This window comes from Pezoporus wallicus, unplaced genomic scaffold (genome assembly GCF_028554395.1).
Source record: "Pezoporus wallicus isolate ANWC-B61680 ecotype Strahan unplaced genomic scaffold, APGP_CSIRO_Pwel_v1 scaffold_11491, whole genome shotgun sequence".
Classification (NCBI taxonomy): Eukaryota; Metazoa; Chordata; class Aves; order Psittaciformes; family Psittacidae; genus Pezoporus; species Pezoporus wallicus.
This window is the reverse complement of record NW_026642649.1, coordinates 8,820,539-8,840,021: the sequence shown is the minus strand read 5'-3', so window position 1 is coordinate 8,840,021 and position 19,483 is coordinate 8,820,539. Positions and strand designations below refer to the sequence as shown.

The window sequence follows — 19,483 nt, the reverse complement described above, 5'->3', positions numbered from 1 at the left end:
TTCTCAAATTACAATGAGGTGTGGTGCAGGGTCTTGTCAAATTTATCAGTGAATATTATTTGTTTTAATGAAATAACCTTTCCAAGATAAAATGAGAAAGTTAGTTAAGCTTCCAGAAACCCTGACATCAGGAAAAGATGCTTACAAATAAGCAAATGAATCACTGTTAGAAAAGACTCTTTGATGCTTAGATTTGCCTCTAAATTAAATCTTAAAAGGAGAAGCCCAGCAAGATCTTTTGCGTGTGTTGTTTTATGAATCAATAAATGGAATAACAGACCTGAAAACCCACAAAAATAACACATCTTAAATGAATTCCCTTGTTGATGCTAGCTGGATTACCATCATAATGAACTGCACCACTCGGACCACATAAGATCTCTGCCTAAGTTTGTCAGGAATTCCCTCGTATCTTCCTCTTATATCTTTCTTTTGTTACTCTTACTTCAGACATCCCTACTGCTACTCAACATTGCTACTCAACATACAAAAGTACTGTGTGCTAAATTTAAACTTACTGGAATCTAATTTAAAAGTTTTGGGTTTTGTTTTTCATTTATAATCAAAATCCTGTATTTACCCAAACTGAGGTTTCATACTTTCTGGATTTCTTGTTCCTCCCGTTTTAAACAAATCTCTCTTGAACAAATTAAACACAATGCTTTTCAAGGCAAGAATGCAGAGCCCATCATTTGCTGTCCACTTCCCTGCAATATTTTCTGTATTTATGCTCTGACCCTAGAGAATACAATTAAGTAAATGAGCATTTAATGGCGTAAGACCTACAGGGTTAGCATAGGTGGAGGGTCAGTTTTATTATGAAGTAGCTTTTCATAACACTTACCGGTTGAAGCAGGTAAATCAGTGAGCACTCCTGGATAACTATCACTGGCAAAGGCGTGATTTTTGTTGCATGAAAAAGCGTTTCCACTGATGCCATTATTTGGTCAAAGCGTCCTCCAAGTCCACCCAAAGTCACAATCACATCGATCTAAAAGATAAAACAAGAACATTCACTGACAAAACTTTCAGGAGTGATCTCTAAACCCTGAAAATCAACAATAAAATCACTTTGGGGAAAAGAGTAAGAAAAAAATAACTACTGGCTTTACAAAAGCAGATGTCAAATACAGTTATTTACTCCCATTACTGATAAATACCATTATGTGAGTTCTGAGGCTGAGTATTAAAGCTCGGTAAATTCATGGCCAACATGTGGTGCTTTTATAAAGTACATAACTGTTCTCTCTAAAATAGAAGCCAGTCTTTGCATGCACTTAACTGTCTGCCCTGATTATGTAGAGCCTATGATACATTACTCCACACCTAAGCTCTCAAATACCTGTGGTGTATCTGAGCCTTAGTATCCCCAGATCTTAACATCACTTCTGTATTGTCACTGCTTACAAAGCGAACAAAGGAAATTTCAGATCAGGGCCATTATATGCCGTTCTCCTCACAGCATTTTAATGTGCAAGCACTTCCACTCACAGGCTGGCTCTACTCAAGACTAAAAGTACTACTGAAGTAGGAGGTTCCACTCCAAACAACTGGAACATCATCTCTACCTGACTACTTGCACTAGGCCAAGGGGTAGGACTGCTGCTGCTTCATTTCCCTTATCAAGACTCTGCACACTTTATTTCCTATAAGCAGAAAGGGAGTATTTAAAAGCCTTGATTAAGAGTTTTTGGGTCCTCAGATAAAAGGTCACTGAGGGCAAAGTATTATTATTATTACTACTTCCATAATGTGAATCAGTTATGTTCAGTAATTGTGTTTTAAAAAGCTACCACTGACTAAGCCATATCTAGAGCCCTAACACATTGCAGCTCTAAAGTCTTTAGAAGCTGCCTTGACAATGGCCATCTGGTGAAGTTTCCAACTTTATGGGGCTTAAGTCTATGGCTACTGTGATTACATGAAGTTTTACTCAACCCAGGAGCCACATAATGGTGCTCTGTGTATCTGCAATGATAAATTAATAGCATCAGCTTCTATTTTTATTACCAGGGCTAGAGCTTTATGATTCTGTTGAATATTGGTTTGCATGAAAATTAACCTCTCTTCCTTTTTGTGAAGAATTACACCATCTTTCTCAGTACCACCAGGAAAATACTTGAGAAGCCAGAACGGATCAACATAACACATTGTATTAGCAGCAAACACTAAAACAAAAAAAACCCTGTTCTTGTACTGCAAACAGCATGTATTTTCTGTGCAGCTTACAGATGACACAGACCTAACATGCAACCAACAGAATACAAATGGTAGGAATACATATCCTTAAACAGAAGACAAAACAGCAAAAGCAAAAAAGCATGTGTTCCCAGTTAAACCATAATACATTATCTGTTTTATTGATTCCAATGTAGAAACAAACTGCTTTTGTTTGACTGGTGATGATGGTGATTTAAAAGGATGAATAAATTCTTGAAAATACTATTAAAAAGTCCCACCAACACCAGTTCCCTACCAGACAATCAGCAGTAAAAATGCCCCCAACCCCAACAGAGGCCATGGGGAAAATCTGCTACGTTAATGTGGAACCACAGTGAAGTTTAAAGTAGCTTTGCAAAGGCTCAGAATCCACATGTATGTTGTTTTTCTTGTGAGCAATGAGACTTAAAGCTTAAATATTAACCTAGCCCAGTCTTCAAAAAGCTGAGCAACTACTGTATAATTTCCTAGTATGCATGTCTCACCACACATGAACTTGTTTGTTTTGGCTTTGACATTTTCTACAGTTTAAAAGGTAAGGATGAAGGAAACACAGAACTCTGCCTGATCTGTAATTAAAATGGTGCAATAACATTCTGAGTGTGTCTTATTTTCCTTATAAAACTGCCAGTATGTCAGAAAAATCCTGTTCTGTTATTCACACGGGTACTTATTGAGAAGTACAGGACCTATCTCAAACAATGAAGTGTTCAGTGACTGCAGTTTTTTCTGATAGATTGCCACAGAACTGCGTGTTGAAGAAAAGTCCTACTCCTTATTCAACAGCAACAGGGAAGTGAGTTGTTTTCCAAAAGTAAGAAAATAAAATCAACCTAGCACAGAGTAGATCTATTGAAAAGGTATTCATAGAGCAGAGGTTTGGGGTTGTGGTGTGTTGGAAGAAAACTAACAAAAGTATCTGAGGAGGGAATGTAGTATTATTTAGGGTTTGCATGGATTGTGAAAATGGAAAACATGACATGTCAGGTTCACAAACAAACCCAGCTGGAGTACAAGAGAAGCAGGCAGAGAGGAAAGCTAAAATTCGGCACGTCAGGTTGACAGTCCTGCCCTTCACTCAATAGTCTTGGCAGCAGTGACAGGAATCCCGACATTGTAAGATTTTCAGACCCCCTATTTGAAGGTCTAGGTATATACACGTTGTTTATTTAACAAAAAAAAAAACATAGAGAGGCTAAGGCTAACAAAAACCTTGACAACCTTTTCATCTGAAAGCTATCAGCTCCGTTAAAAAACAAACACAACACAAAACCGACAAACTAACAGAAAATCAGTTCCTTCCCTGCAATCACTGCTCCCCTCACTCTGCTATGCGCTTAAGAAAACAGAAGTGCCCTGAAAGCACATACACATCTTTTGGTCATTCCAGAACCTAAGACAGAGCAAATACCAAAGCAAAGGACATGTATATATTCCCACACTACAAAGCGCAAAACCCATTTGTTTTTCTACTATGATTTCCTGTATAACACAAACTACAGAACTATAGTGCTACAGCTAATCAGCCCAGCAGGTAGCATTTGACTAACACACTGTACTTCAATTGAAATGTCTATGCTAACTTAAATGTCCTGTCATCAGTGCCTTTACACAATTTGTTTTCATGCAGTGTCACTCATATCCTGAAAAAAAAGGTTATAAAATCCTAAATAACTACAAAGAATAGCTTGGATCATTGCAAGCACATGTAAAGGGCAACATATTCTCTTAGACTATCTATATATAACTTGACTTAAACATATTGCACAGCATCTTTAATAGCTATCAAGCTTTAATTTAGAAAGAGCTGAAGATTTAAGAGTGGAATTCAATCATCTTTAAATGATACACTTATGCATTACAATCTCCTGAAAGAGTTTTAGGAGTCACTACCGAACAGCAGGGCTGTTTGGAAGGAGAAGGGAAGCATAAAAAAAGACACTGTGATGGCAATTCAGTGATGTATTTTTTCCTTCTCCTCTAATCTATAATTTAGAGAGTGCAGTAACCAAGGGGAGCTGATGAGCATCACATCAGAATGAAGTTGTTTAGGTTCCTGCTTCTACTCTCACAGAGACTACTGAAATAGACAACTTGCTGTAAAATGTTCGCAGGCTTGCTAAATGCTATCCTTCTCCCAAAACTGGTCCATGTGGCACTCCTTCTTCTGGCATGCATGGCTTAAATACAAAGAAGATTTCCAGTATAGGAATGAGGAAGGTTTATTTAAGGAGAATGGTGAAAGGACACAGGAAGCTGGTAACTGCCTGGGATGAGTGAAAACACTGCAGGATCTAGCATTGTAATGTCAGCAACACGATGACATCTAAGAGCAAAGTCCAAGGCTGGAACTGACAGCAAAGTATGTCCATTCTTTTCAAACCTGGTAAGAAATCCTTTCCCCAGGGTGTGGGTAAGGCTCTGGACAGACAAGTTGAAGGACTTTCTTCCACATCAGCATGGTTTCAGCCAGAAAACTTGCAAACAAATATGCCTAAGTGGGTAGGTTAAAGGGAACGCATGTACTGACAACAACTAGCATTACTGGATGAATTGTGAAAAAGACCTTCCCTAAAGCAAAAAGGGAAGGCAACAGTAATCAAGGTGCTGTAAAAGCTCTGGAGCCATGAACAAACCTGCCCTCCCTGTCAGACCATCCGCTGCTAATACCTAAGATAATGCCAATTACAGATCAGATGTTGTATCTGCTTTGACCATAGCTTCCTTTCATCACTTTCTCACTTCACTGGTATCTTTTCACCTTTCACCGCCTTTCTGAATTTCCTACCATTCACAGGCCTATTCCTTTAATTTAAAGTTTTAGGGAAATACGATATAGAAAATACAATTACTGTAGTAACATGCACTGAAGTGTATTAGATGCTGAGACACATATATATTGAAGTATATGCTGAAAAACAATTAAGCAGTAGTGTGAATGCTATAATTATTACTGCTTTATCACTTTGACACTTCATAAATTTTGACTAGTTTACAAGAAAAGCATTTTTTCCTTCAGAAGGCAATTTCATCCACTCAAGATGTGGTTTGAAAATCTGGACATATCCTTTCTGGTCTCTGCCTTAGCTTCACTACTGAACACTTTAAAATACAGCAAGCACTTTCCTTGATAACAAATGAGCCAGATCAGATTTCAGCTCACTCTCTCATAGTTGTATTATGAGCTCTTGTGCTGGTCAGGTCACAGTCATTTTTTTGTATCATCCACAAAATAGCAGTGTAAATTTAATGAACTATTAAAATCCCACAACCCAACAATAAATATATAGCACGATATTGTCCATTTTAGTTGATTATACTGGTCTGCTAGCTCAGGGTTTTATGTAAAAGGTATGGCATTCACTTCCTACAGAAAGGATATGCCCAGCCACACAGCAGCATCTGAACTTTGCTCAGGTAGAACCCTCTTTAGCCAGAATTCACTCATGGCTTCAGTTTTCTATCTCTTCACAGGAACAAGAGCTCTCAGCTAAAGGCTGCCATTCTGTCCATGCACCTGAGCTGATAACCTTCAATCAGCTTCCTTGTCACTTCACTGATTCCACTAATCTTTACATTGTACCAGCTCTACAAAATCCACGTGAACTGCTCAACCCCAAGCAATCTGGATTTGACTGCCTGGTCTTGTGCTGAATATTCCTAGATGGCCTTGATCAAACAGGACTCCGTGGGCTTCAGAGTAGGGACAGCAATAACTCCCACTCTACTACAGCCAATCAGCTGGAGCACAGCTCTACAACTGATGCTGCATCTGAGATCAGGGTAATTAGAATTCCCTATTGACTCAAATTTTCTGGGTAAAGGGCTTGTCCCTACTCCAGACTGCTACCATGCTGTTGTGAGTAGGCAGAAGTGCACTAAAACAAGTCTCAAGAGCAATCCGTCCACTGAGGCTTTGGAGAAAAATACGTGCTGGTTTTGACCCAAACACATATATTTTGCACATGAACAAGGATTCCAGAGCAATCAATTGTGTCTTCTGAAAAATCATAAAATTTTTATGTCTTTTAAAACAATTTGAAAAGACACTGACAAGCATCAGGCTAACCTCTGTTCCCACAGCTGAACCACTGTAATCCACAGTATGTACTGCAGTATCACGCCTATGGAAATGTAAAACCGATTACTGTAAACTATCATACCCCTAAGAAAGCAAGCCCAGTATTTCTGTTAGCAGTAATGCAAGAGGCCCTCAAAAGATTATGCTAAAATGGTCTAGAGAATCTCTTTCATGGTCTCATATCCACTCACATCTAGTGCCAAAAGCTGTGTTTGGCTCATGCTGTGTTTTTAATTTCTTCACATACTGCCGCCAGCAGTTAAAAAAGGGGGAAAAACTAACTATAAAATCCTATCAATGAACAACTCGAAGGAGGGAAAAAAATGATCCTACATTCTTCAAGAGAATGTGTTCGTTGTGAGCTTTCCATTTCACATTTCACTGAACTCTGTCAGTCTTTACTGGAGTAGCTTCCTTCCCCTCCCTCCATCAGATTTCCATGTTGTCACAAAGTCAGCGGGACAACACAACTACAACCCTACCACATCCCTTCCAGCAGGACCCCAGTCATCCCACACTCCTCAACCACAGCTAACCTGCAGCCTGTGCTAAAGGTTAAATCAGTTCCGCAGGCGCAGCAGGTGGTAAGGGCACTGCACAGAGAAGCTTTTGGCTGTGAAGACTCTCCCTAAAAGTCTCTGTTATTCCCCCAAAGGGATACAGATCACGATCCAGATGAGGCAGCCTTACCCGGACCACAGCTCCTGCTGCAGCATGTCAGCAGAGGCGTTCTTGTACAAGAAACTCTCCATACCTGATGGATCAGTTTTGCCTGCTAGCCTGCAGTGAGGATACATATCCCACGACATGTATCAATGAGACCCTGCATGTCTGCATGGCTCCATGAGCCCTGACAACTCCTCTTTGGTTTCCTATACAGTCCTGTGGTGGGTTCACCTCAGCTGGCAGCCAGGCACCCACCCCAGCTCTTCCTTCCCTTTCCTCAACAGGACAGTGGAAGAAGAAAGATGAAAAAGCTCATGGGTCACAACAAGGCCAGGAAGATTGTCAATTACCAGGTACCATCAAAAGTAAAACAGGTTGAACTTGACAAAATTAATTTATCACCAATTAAAAATCAAGTTCGAGAGGGAAAAATAGAAGACAAAACTAAAGCCATCTTTCAACCACTCCTTTTTTTCCAGGCCCAACTTCATTCCTAGCTCCCGTATCTCGTCCCTCCATAAGCAGCATAAAGGAATGGGGGGCTGTGACCAGTTCGCACCCGCTCCTCTCTGCCTCTCCTTCCTTATCATGTTCTTCCCCTGCTACAGTGTGATGTGCTTCCCGCGGGGTACAATCCTTCAGGAGCAAACTGTTCCAACGTGGGTCTCCCACAGGCTGTAGCTCCTGCCACAAGCGTGGTCCTGCGGGGCCTCCTCTCCACAGGCTGCAGCTTCCTTCGAGGCACATCGACCTTTGGCTGCGTACCTGCTCCATCTCTGGCTCCGCGCAGGCCGCAGCTCCCTCAGGAGCTCTCCACTCGCGACCTCCGGAGGGGAGTCTCCGTGGAACCGCTGCGGGGGGCGGCGGGAGCCCCTTCTGCCGCTCTGCCCTCGGGGCTGGCCGGGCCGCTCCTCGCCCTTCTCCCCTCAGCGCTCCCCGCCGGGCAGCGCCCGCCCCTCCTCAGCCGAGGCCGCGGTGCACGAGGCGCCCGCCCGCGGCCCAGGGGCTGCGCTGTTTCCCGCCGTGGGGCCGCTGGAACCGGCTGGAACCGGACTGGACTCACCTCACCTCACCTCACCTCAGGGAGACCTCGCCCGCCCCCGGCAGCGTTCAGGCACAAAACCCGGTACAAGTCCGTGCTTCAGCCGAACTGAAGGCCCTCACCGCTTAACTCACGAGTATTTCCGCTTCTCCAGAGCCTGAGGAGAACGTGAGATGTGCCTATGAACTCACAGCTCCGTTTCCTACCGCACCTGTGTGAGGTTTTGTTCCAGCTCCTGCCCAGAGGCTGGTCTGGGAGCCCTGGAAGGCCTGCAGAGGAGGCCAAACGACCCTGTGGTGTTTCAAGGCAGTGGGGTACATTTTCCATAAATAAGGGTCACCGTATAAAACAGTCACCAGCCCACAAGTGTTTACACCCAGGTGAACACAGAAAGTCAGTTTCAGCCCTGTGAGAGGTGAGATCTTTTCCTGTGGCTTTCTAAACCAGATGTGTCTTTTCTTTGAAATTAACCTTCATCCTATTTTTATTACAATTTTGTCAATTCAGCTATCAGATTTTAAGGAAGGAATCACAGGGAAAACATTCTGCACAAAATGGTGTAGTGTGAGGCATCCCTGCCCATGGCAGGGGCTTGGAACTAGATGATCTTAAAGCCCTTTCCAGTGCAAACCATTCTGTGATTCTATGATAATACAGAAAATGGAAAAATCTCCATTTGCATTAAAGGGTGATGCTGGTTGTTTATTTACTTCATCTGGTAAGAATTAATGGCTCAGGCGCTTCCCCTGCATATCTTAACATTTAGCAATGAAGTCTGTATAACAGATGCCACAATTAACAGGGAGCTGCGGGGCATCCTCCTGCTCTGGCAGCAGCACTGCAGAGGACATAATGACAGGAGGCAGTTGTGCCTAACCAGGGCGAGATGTTAGCTCTGCTATTTAAAAAGTTTAAACTTGAGTTCACACAGGTCTGAAGATCTCCCAATAGGTCCCAACAGAACAGTAATATTTTCAGCTGGTCTGAACATTAATCTTCATGACGAACAAGGGGATAATAGCCTGTCCTATTATACTCAAGGGACAGATACAAGATCTGAAACTAAAGACAGAAAATATTTCCAGTGTCTCTCAGGCCCTATTCTGCACATAGCTCCTCTTACGAGTGATTTCACTGAATACCTGGGCAGTACAGAATGAATTTCGGTTTTATTTTTCCATGCAGATTTGCAGAAAGAAGTTTTGAATTTGTTTCTAAGAGGCTGGAGATATTCTCATGTTGAAGGAAGTGGGTTAGGATCTTAGAAGTCCATATTCCTTTTCAGAGTAGGTTCAGTATTTATAGCAGGTAAGCTAAACATAGCCTGAATAATGTCAGACTACACCCATTACAATATCTCTTTTATTTTTCTGCACTGCCCGCTAGACCCTATAAATTTAGCCATGCGCTTAAAAAGAAATGAAGCATGATTTCTTAAACTGGAGGCGCTTGTGAAGCTGTAAACATTTTATGCACACATTTAATCTGCACAAAATACTGAGCTTTAATTGTTCAGTGCTTAGTTATGTAGTTGTTTAAAAGGGAAGCTCAATGGGTTCTTTAGGCAAGCTGAAGAGACCATCCCCCTTGAGTCTCCTCCTTAGCAGTGTCAAAAAGTAGCTGATTAAAAAGAGTGTGAGCATCCGAACTGGCGAAGTCTAGCTGACAGTGCAGCTCTGCTATGAAGACCTTTCAGTCCCCACCTCTGCTGAGCTTGTGCTACTGCCTTTTCAACAGTGGGAATACTCTGAAAAGGAAAATTGACATCCAAGATCCCAACCAACTTCCAACAAACAGAAATCAATGCACTGTCCAGAAATCCCACTCTACTTCTGCTTTTTTCTTTAAATTATCTTCATAGACCCAATACAGGCCCCTGTAGGGCACAGAAGGATTACACAGGAAAATTACTCAGTATGTGACGTGCTGTGTTCTTGTAGACATCCCTTTTGCATGAAATTATTCTAACACAAAGATACTCAGTGTGTCTTGATGCCCACAACTCTACTGGAGCAGGTAGACAGCCTGCTTCCCTTTCATGAAATTAGGTTGTTTCTCTTTGGGAACTGACTAGTTCTGAAATCCTATATTAGAAGAAATGTACTTTGCCATACCTGTACAATGGGAAGCCTCAAAATAATTCAACAGTAGGATAGATGGGTTAGATACTACACTCCTGGAAGGTGCATTTGGACCTTAGAGTTGAAATAGTCATCACTCAAGGATACACCTGTACACCCTATAGGAGGGATTTATTCCTGTTGAAAGTTCTTATGAAATTCTACATTTTTTAAGTGAGAATTTTCAGGAAACGTTTTAGATCCATTTGTTTCTGACAAAGGTTTATGAAGAGGATTACTGTTAATAACTCATAAAAACCTTTTGATACAGCACTTGACAGTTTAGAAACCTTTTCATTACACATATTTAACTTCCCCTAAAATAAATCTCATTTGCATTTTCTATTCTCTTCCTGTGAGGCATTAAGAAGAAAAACTCAACAGTGCTACCAAAACAAAATAGGTTCATTCTTAGACCTGTGTCCTATATGGAATTTGGAGGTAGAGCCACAAACTTGAAGGTCCCTGTAAAAGCTGCACGCTCCAGTTCCATACCAGCTTTGGTATCTTCCAGACTGCCACTTCCCCTGTTTATGGTATTTAGTTACTTCCCTGTTCTGAAATCCTTGAAACAGCCTGTCCTCATTCCTAGGCTTTCTTTTAAAAGCCACTACTGCTACTGTTCCGGGTATCCAAAAGTTTTCAGAAATGAAAACAAGTAGTGATCTGGCATGAAATTTCCTGAGTTTCATTTTAGAGTTTTTTCTGTTTTCCTTCAGGGTCTTTTTCTTAGTGTAAAGACAACCTGGGGTGCTTAACCTGTCTGAACACTGCATAGCTGAAGGTGGTACATGAACATCACTGTCTTCCCTTCAGCACTTTAGAAACACAGGACTTCACTAGCATTATGCTTAGTTTAGCCTCCCTCAACTGAAAAGAAAGCAGACTGATTTGACTCTTTCTTTAAAAGAGCAAAGAGAAGAATGCTTGCATTCACTTAAAAGACTATCTTAGACTGCTAACAGATTGAACCTTTAAAGTGTAATTTTAAAATGGAAATGTTAGTATAGTATCCCTTTACTGCAAAGGGTTTCTAGGAAGAGTTGGTTTGGATTTCTTCACTTTTCATCTTGACATTGATGCTTTTATCAATTTAAACACACTAACATTAAACCACTAGGAGGCATGTAGGTTTCAATAAAATTCATTTTTTATATCTTCAGCCCATATAACCAAATGAGCTGCTTTAACTTTTTTTTTAAGCAGAAAAGATAATAAAGTTAAATGAAAAGTCCCAGAGTTTAGTTTTAAGACTAAATGGTATTTTAGATGAAATAGTTAAAAAAAGCTGAGTTTGTAACTGTGAGATAAAGATAATGGCTTAAATCTATCTTTACATTATGAGGATTCTCTTAGAACTCCATAATTGATATACACACTTCCACTTCTCGCTGCCGTGAGCTGCAATGAGCTGCCTGTGAGTCAAACCAGGGACACTGTTCTGAAAAAAGCACTTGATGAAGGCTGGGAGTAGGAGTATCCTCCCCAGCTGTGCCACTAGCATGCTGGGAGACTGTGGACAAGTTGTTTCTGTATTTCTGCTCTCCAGCCTGCAAATTGAAGACAGTAATGTTCACTTTTAATGCAAGACATGTTGATTTCTAAGTAAGAGATACTGTAAGTATGCCTACCACTTTGCCAGTTCAAATGTTTTCTTGAAATAGCTTGTGTTACATGAGAGAAAATTAAGAACAGAAAGTAGAACCAGACAGAAATTACTGTAAATAAGTTTACTTGAAGGTCTTGTAATGAAGAAAGGGAAGTACCCACATAACCGCAGAAGGGATAAAATAGTGATTAAAGCAGTAAAGCAAAATGTTGCACACCTAAGTGCTCAATAGACCATAAACACCAGAAAAGAAACATACAGCAGAAATAAAGACAGAGTGATGAAGACATTAAAAAAGCATCATATAAGGCCAGGAAGGTATAATGCAAGAAAATGTGTGCATTTATATACATGCATGTGCGTGCATGCATACTCACAGTCATGCAGAAAGAGAAAGAGAAGTATGTAACAGCCTCTAGGTTGGAAAGAAACTTCAGGAGTCACATTCTGTTGGTGGTATTTCACTGCTTCACCTATCCAATACAATGCGATTCACAAATGAATTAGGGCTTTGGAGAGGGAAAATTAAGACTGATTCTGGCTTCCACATATAAAGGGTACTGCTTGTTCTAACATTCACTGCAGTATGTAATTACTGCTTGTTCTAATATTCACAGCAATATGTAATTATAAATACATATAATTAGGTGACTTAGATTATCACAAAATGACTCCAGTGCTGCTCTCTGCATGACTTGGCTATTCAATGTAAACCAGAAGTGAGTGACCCTGAGGATTCAGAAACTATTGTAAGAAGTTATATTTGAGACAAGGAAAAAACAGTTATGAATTTGGCTAATTATTCTAGAAGACAGATATTCAAATAACAAGGTGGTTTTCTTCCAGATTTGTGTCTCAGTTGACTGTCAACTCCAGCTGCATGTTTTCTAGTGGTAAAGGCATCTCTAAGGCCTTTTCTCAAACTGAATTTTCCAACAACTAGCAAAATCTAAACTAAGTTTGCAGCCTTCTCTCCAGTGGTGGCACTGAGTGTCTATCTCGCCTTCGCTCTCACTCAGGTGACCTCTGAGAAAGCTGTTGAACATGATTATCTTTCACTACTTTATTCCAACATCAAATGCTATTTGGGTGAACAGGAAGGGAGAAGACGAGGAGGACAGAGGTGTAGAGCCATGGAAAGTAAATTACACAAACTTAAATTCCTTTGGAACAAAGTACTGCCTCCATGCATTCATGTGAGCTCAAAAAACTCCATGACATAGAGCTTCTGTAGAGGTGACCGATAGATCAGAGCAGAAATTTTATCCATTCAGTGTATCAGGTAAGTGATGACTTACTCTCTAGCCAACAGGGAAACATCTGTTTCATATACCTCACTCCTTACAGCTGAATTTAATCCAGATAAACTATGTCACAGGATTGTATATACATTGCATGTAATTCATTTCCTAGCTTAACATATTGCTACCCAGAAAGAGCAGCAAACACAGCATGATTGTAGTATCAATATATTTTTTTTTAAAGATACTAAAGAGAGATTTTCCTTGTTTAGTAACTTCAACTATAAATCATAGGAAAACAGATTTGTACTGTCTCTCATACTCCTCTTTGACAAGTGCTGTGGATAAACCAGACAAAGTGGGTAAAAATCAAAGCTGGAGACATAAATATTTTCCCTGGAACTAGGAAGACATATTCCAGCTAGTGAATACTCTCAGTTAAAAGGAAAGCTTTTATGATACTTCTTTCCAGAAGGGAAAACACCGTCATAGTGACATGCAAATTTGTACTTTTGGACAAAAATCCCAATGCAGATGAAAAACCCCTTCTCTAGTCACTTCTAGATTTCAGACCCTGGACCTTCCTTTCTTCTCAATTGTATGTACTTCCTGGGTGACCACAGAATTCAATGGTAGCTTTCTGCTCTGAAGAAATTTGCATTCTCCTCAAACATTTTAGATCTATGGCTTGAACAGTCTGTTTTCTCACCACTTGACATTTTGTATGCCAGCACATTACCTGTGCAATTGCAGGTATTTAAAGAGGCTGGAGTTTCAGAGGGGCCAAAAGGCTGCATCTATAAAATAAGGCCAGTATATGTTGTAAGCACTCAGAATCTGTGGTACCTGGAGACCAGCCATCAAGCTAAGTATTGCATTATAAAGACATCCAGAACAATTACCAAGCCTTCCACTAATGAATGATACCTAATACTTTGAAAATAGGGCAAACTGGAACCCAAACTAGTTATTTATACAATTGTGATACAGTTTTCAGCTCCATTTGCTTAAGTTTCTCATACTTGTCTATGTTGAATGAACAACTTCTTGGGAATTCCTTATGTCAGAAGACAAAGGATACCAAAGCCAGAAGTGCGTGCTTTGCCAGTGTGTGTGAATCAGCTCATAGCTTCTCACTAAGGTTTTATGAAAGAGACACTGCAAGTAAGAAGCAGCTGGGGCTGAACAAACACAGTACTTAACTTTAGAAAACATATCTGTACTATGTCTTGCACCTCTGAAAAACTCCTGATTGTATTTAAAGCACATCTTACATCTAACTGAACTGAAATCTTATGTTTAGTGCATTGGCATGAACTATGCAATTACTGCAATTACACTCTGGCTTGTACTTGACAAAATATCAAGGATTATAATGCAGTATCCTTTAGCCAACTTAACAGGGCTTTACCTAGGAGAGTGATCAAGGAATTCAAAATTTTACAAACAGGCTACTTATAGTTGAAACACATCTGTAGCTGTCATGTTCCCACTGCTCTTATTTTAATCACACATTGATTATTCATTATAAAACCTCTTGTGATACCTTAAAAAAAGAATCCCTCTGTAGCAATTGCTGGGATTTGATAATGAACCAAATCCAGGAAACACTCAGGTTCCCCTTCATTCTAAGGGTAATTCTGTTAAGAGGGAAGCACCTTACTCGCCAAAGTCAAAACAAATCCTAAGCATAGGTCACCTGTTCTAATGGCAACCATTATCCTTTGTGTCCCAGTTGGGAAGCTACCCCTCTGTGCTCATGAAATGATAAATTATAGGGGGCAAAAAACTACCATATAAAGGGGTTCCTGACTCACAGCCAGACAGATAAGAGAAGTATATAGAGAAACCCCTCTCTGTCTATACTGACTGGGGAAAAAAACCCTGATGAACAACAGCCTATATTGAGGGTGGCAAGAGGAGACACAGTTGCAGATGGGCATTGTGCAACAGCACTCTGAAATGTCCCATATTTGCTTCAGAAGATAATGATATTTCAAAATAGCTGAAGCAAAACCAGGTTAATTTTTTATGAGCCTGAAGTGAGGAGAGTAAAGAAAGAGGGAGTGGTATTTGCATTTCCATCTCTTGCTGCTTTGTTGGAGTACAGTGAGCTCAGGAAGTCAGGCAACTTTCCTATCCTGATACCATGAAAATGGAAAAGGAGGAGGTTTACACATCTCCTTCCATCATATGCTGCTGCTTTCATTTTCTTACATGTCTATTGCCCTCACTATTGGTAAGAGTATGTAGCAGCTGTTTCCTCTTAGTTCCTTTCACCTATAGGTACAGAGTGGAAGAGAGAACTCGGCCCTTATGAACGACTGCTTGATGGGGAGGAAAGGACATCAATCCCAAGAGCACATCTGCCACGAACTCATTCTGTTGGAAGTACCCAAGGAATTTTAACTTCATGTCTCAAAGAGACAAAAAAATAGTGGGCTTCCAAAACCAAATTATGGAATGGGAGGGGGAACATTGCCTCCATTGCCTTTCGAATGAAATGAGCAGCTGGCAACTCCATATGGCTCCTTTTAAGTTTAGTACATAGCTTGCTCTGCAAAGGTTCCTTTTGATTCCAGGGGAACTTTCTGCAGAAGGAGGTATGGCTTACCATATGTAATGTTGGCAGGATGATTGCCTCCCCCCTCAACTCACCTTTGGGAAGGGAGAGGAAGGAGATGAACATCAAGGCTCAGTGTGCCAAAACTTGAAATTATATTTCCATGCCAAAGTGGGACTCTTGCTTTGAACACCAGCCACAACAGCTCTTCTGCACTTTGGGTAGTTCATTAACAAAAATCAATACAAGCTGCCTTTTGAGAGAGCCAGCCCTTGTTCATTGACACACTGTGTAATTCCTCTTAGCAGAAGCATCAATGCTTACAAGGTGTGCAGTAAATTATGGCAAAACCACAGAATGGCAAGGCTACAGGAAAGAGTTTCATTTCAGTACAGACTTAAAAAATAAACCAAAATACGTGGAGAGGAAGAGTAATTACTAAGAACTAGAGACAAAAGATGTTTTGCCTTTACCTGGAGACCCTTGTTCTCTATCTTTTTTTGGAGTATCTGAAGGCACTTGGTGAAATCTGTGAGGTCCTGATCCATCGTCTCAATTAATTCACATCCCTGTGAAGAAGCAGAAAAATGGAGAGGAAAACCCCCAGTGTCAGTCATCTTTCAATTACAAGAACTAATATTGTCTTTGGTGACATTAACTGCTGTCAACGTGTCTTAAAGTCTCTGCATTGAGATAAAGAATTAAGTAAAAGAATATTACCCTTAGAGAGCCCAAAGACCTAAGTCCCAACTGAACACATTATTATGAAACAATGGTTTAATAGGCACAGAGGTAGATATTCAAAACCCATCGAGTATGTTTGTGAGTTTGGATGACCATGTTGTACAATGCTCTGCTGGATGGACATGTTTTGTTATAGTGAGCCCCAGGTGATCAGTAACTTCCAAGATCAGGAAAATAACTGTCCTCTGGTGCTGCAGTTACTACATTTCTGCTACATATATTCAAATGTATATAAACATAAGCATACCAAAGTGTTCAGGCATCCCAGAACCAGTGCAGTTCCACTAGTTAATCTGCAGTGATACAATTTCCTTACAGTGGGGTAACATGGATGAAAGCATGCTAAAGTGGAGAAAAGCAGGAGTTCAGTTTTCTTAATTGAGAGCTAAAGTAATTCCTAAGTCTCTGATAAAAAGCTGAATAAGGAAAAGTGGAGTATATCTGCCAGATAAAGTCACTATCCAAAGAGATTTCAAGGATATAAAATCCCCAATACAGCATCGTAAATTAAGAACCATACATGCTAGATTTAGAGGTTCCCCCTCCTACAACTTCAGGGTCCCCTTAAAAGCCTCCTAGCTTTGCCTTTATCTGACAGATTTTATGTTTCTGCTACACACAGTAACAACTGATAAGAGACAAGCATTCATACTACAGAATCTTTGTATGTGTGTATAAAGTACATTCTTCTGTTAGATCAGAAAAACATCCCAACATATTAAAGTTGCCTCTACCTTAGTGGTAAAAGTAAAGTACAGAAGACTGATTTCCCCAGCCAGTGCATGGATGGAGTTTAGTGGATTGCATACAACAAAATAATGAGCCTCCAATAGGAAGACACTATAATTGAAATGCTTCCCTGCACAGCCAGAATGAACATAAAACCAAGCAACACAGTAGGGGATTTGGATGAAGTGGAAGAGATAAGGGAGGAGATAACAAAAAGCTTTTTATTATACTACTTCTCCTCCCTCCTCAGAACCTTCAGAAAGGGAAACTGGTCAAAAGCAGTAGCCTTTCTGATACCTGATACTGCTCTAAATACCTTTTCAAGCAGTAATAACAGGCTGGCCAAGGTGAAGCATCATATAGCAGTAACAGCTTATATGATCAAAGACCTCCCTTGATGAAGTGAAGCTGCTGCCACCATGAAAAAGCTAGGGAAGATGCAGCTAGAGCCTAGACTCAGTGGTAAGCATCGAACAATTTGAAAAGCTGCCATGTCTCCTTTCACCAGGAAAGGCCAAAGCATAACACAGGTAGGGGGAGAAGGAACACAAGCCATCTGGAGTCAGTAATGAACAGTGAGTTGAACACCAGCCAGACACCAAAGGAGCCCAGGAAAGATATAGGGATGTTCGGGCCCACCCAGAAAGTTCACAGTTGGTTCTGAGAACTAGAGAAGGGAATTTGTTAATTAAAGCCACTCTAAATGAAAAGATGTCTCATTCGCTAAGAACAGGGTGCTCACACAGTCTTGTTATTGGCATTGACAGCGGTAAGAGAGACCAAGCTATGAGAAACTGTGGACAGACAGAACCTCCCCAGTCTTTCACAATCAGCCTTTGAACAGCATGAGAACGTGACAGACAAAGACTAAATCAATGGCAGGGACAGCTACTGCTGACCTTGGGAGAAAAGGCAGAACCTGCGCTCTTAAATTAGCAGGAGAGAAGGAAGATCTTTTATCTTTTGCCAGGGTCATAGCTTGGCTTCACAGCACTGGTAGAAGTGGTTTATAGATACCGATTTATAAATGAAAGATTTAACCCTCACTCTCCCCCAGCACTTTGAAATACTTCCTGCAGTCATTAACAAACTGGAACTCCTCCTTGGACAGTCAGGGTTTGGTAGCTACAGGTAGGCTGCAGTTCTTCCTTCCACCCAGGGAAGACCAAATTGGCTTTTTATATATGTATTTTTAAAGTGCTGACCTAGAACAACTTCAATTATTATTTATTATTTTATGCTTTCTACTGTTAAAAGCATTTCACTGGAAGTTAGTTCTTGACTAGCTTCTCAGGACATTCTTTTATAAGAAAAATGCTTCAGAGCAACTGCAAGGCAAGGTAATGTCAGCATGGTGGCTGCAGAGCACTGATTGTGACTAACTCCAGCTCCAGAAGAACTCCATGATGCAGCACACATGGACATCCTACTTTCAGACCTGGTACTGTATCCCGAAACTGTTCACTCACTGCACCTCTGATACTTTATACAAGTACTGCTGTAGATCACACTGAAAAACGTTGACCAAGTGTCACCACTTCCTTCAAATTAAACTAATTTCTTATTCTCGTTCCACATCAAGCAGATAACCAGCTCTGGAATTAGCAGAGACTCCTTTTGCCACAGTGGCAAAGAGACTAGCATGGTCAGGCTGTGCTGGGGAAGAAGACAGGCAGCAGCACTTGCATCTTCCTGCATCCTTTTTACAGCAAGCTGCAGTTAATGTCTGTGCACTTCATGTTCACTGATGGTAAGAGAGTTTATGATAAATCTGATGCTCCTGGCGTATCAAACATAATACTTTATACCACAGAACTGGACAACAGTTCAAATGCAGTTCTTGTCAACCTTCACCATATTACTCCTGAATGACAAAAACCTACAAGGCAGAGCTTTCCGATGCAGCTAGGGTTTAACAAAAGGACAGTACAACTACTGCAAGGTAGGCAGTAAGGCTTGTAGTTTTTACAGCTACCTGCTCAACTTAATAACATTAACCTTTGGTAAGAAAGTTAAAAAGCCAAACAAATTTAACTTTAAGAAAGGTTAGAAAACTCAATACCACACAGCAGGAAAGAAAACAATACAGTGCTTCTGATGACAGTATAACTTTTGCTGAGTGACAGGATGAGACACACAGATTTAGGCTTTGGCTGTTCTGTCTTATTATAGCAGTTATGGAAGGCACATCGCTAAAGGAGGAGTGTGCCAGACACACATAATAGGATTATTGAACCCTATATTTCAGACAGACACACAAATCAGACAGGCACTGAAATGTCAATCTGAACATCTCAGCATTTCTCCCATTTTTAGAAATATTAAGCATCACAGCATGTTGTGTATTTGAAGAAAGCAGTGTGTAGGTGTCCATTCCCCCATGTCCTTATTAATCTTTTTTTAAAAGAAAGTCATGTTTGTTCTTTCTCTATTCTTTCTGAGCATAAGAGTATAATTAGGACAGAATA

The 19,483-nt window shown here is 40.6% G+C and overlaps 1 protein-coding gene across 8 annotated transcripts in view; it reads right to left on the bottom strand.

The window, feature by feature from the left end:
- The window catches only part of TPK1 (thiamin pyrophosphokinase 1), a 284,419-nt gene that overhangs the window by 98,590 nt on the left and 166,346 nt on the right, over positions 1-19,483 (bottom strand). For 6 of the 8 annotated variants that reach the window (XR_008975134.1, XR_008975133.1, XM_057431251.1 and 3 more), the window contains 2 exons: positions 16,016-16,111; positions 845-991 (listed from right to left, as the gene is read on the bottom strand). Coding sequence is in view for 6 of the 8 variants with exons in the window: in XM_057431245.1 (XP_057287228.1) it covers positions 845-991; positions 16,016-16,111 (243 nt within the window). In the remaining 2 variants the exon portion in view is untranslated. The remainder of the gene's footprint in view (positions 1-844; positions 992-16,015; positions 16,112-19,483) is intronic. The other 2 variants (XM_057431250.1, XM_057431247.1) reach the window with 2 other exon arrangements.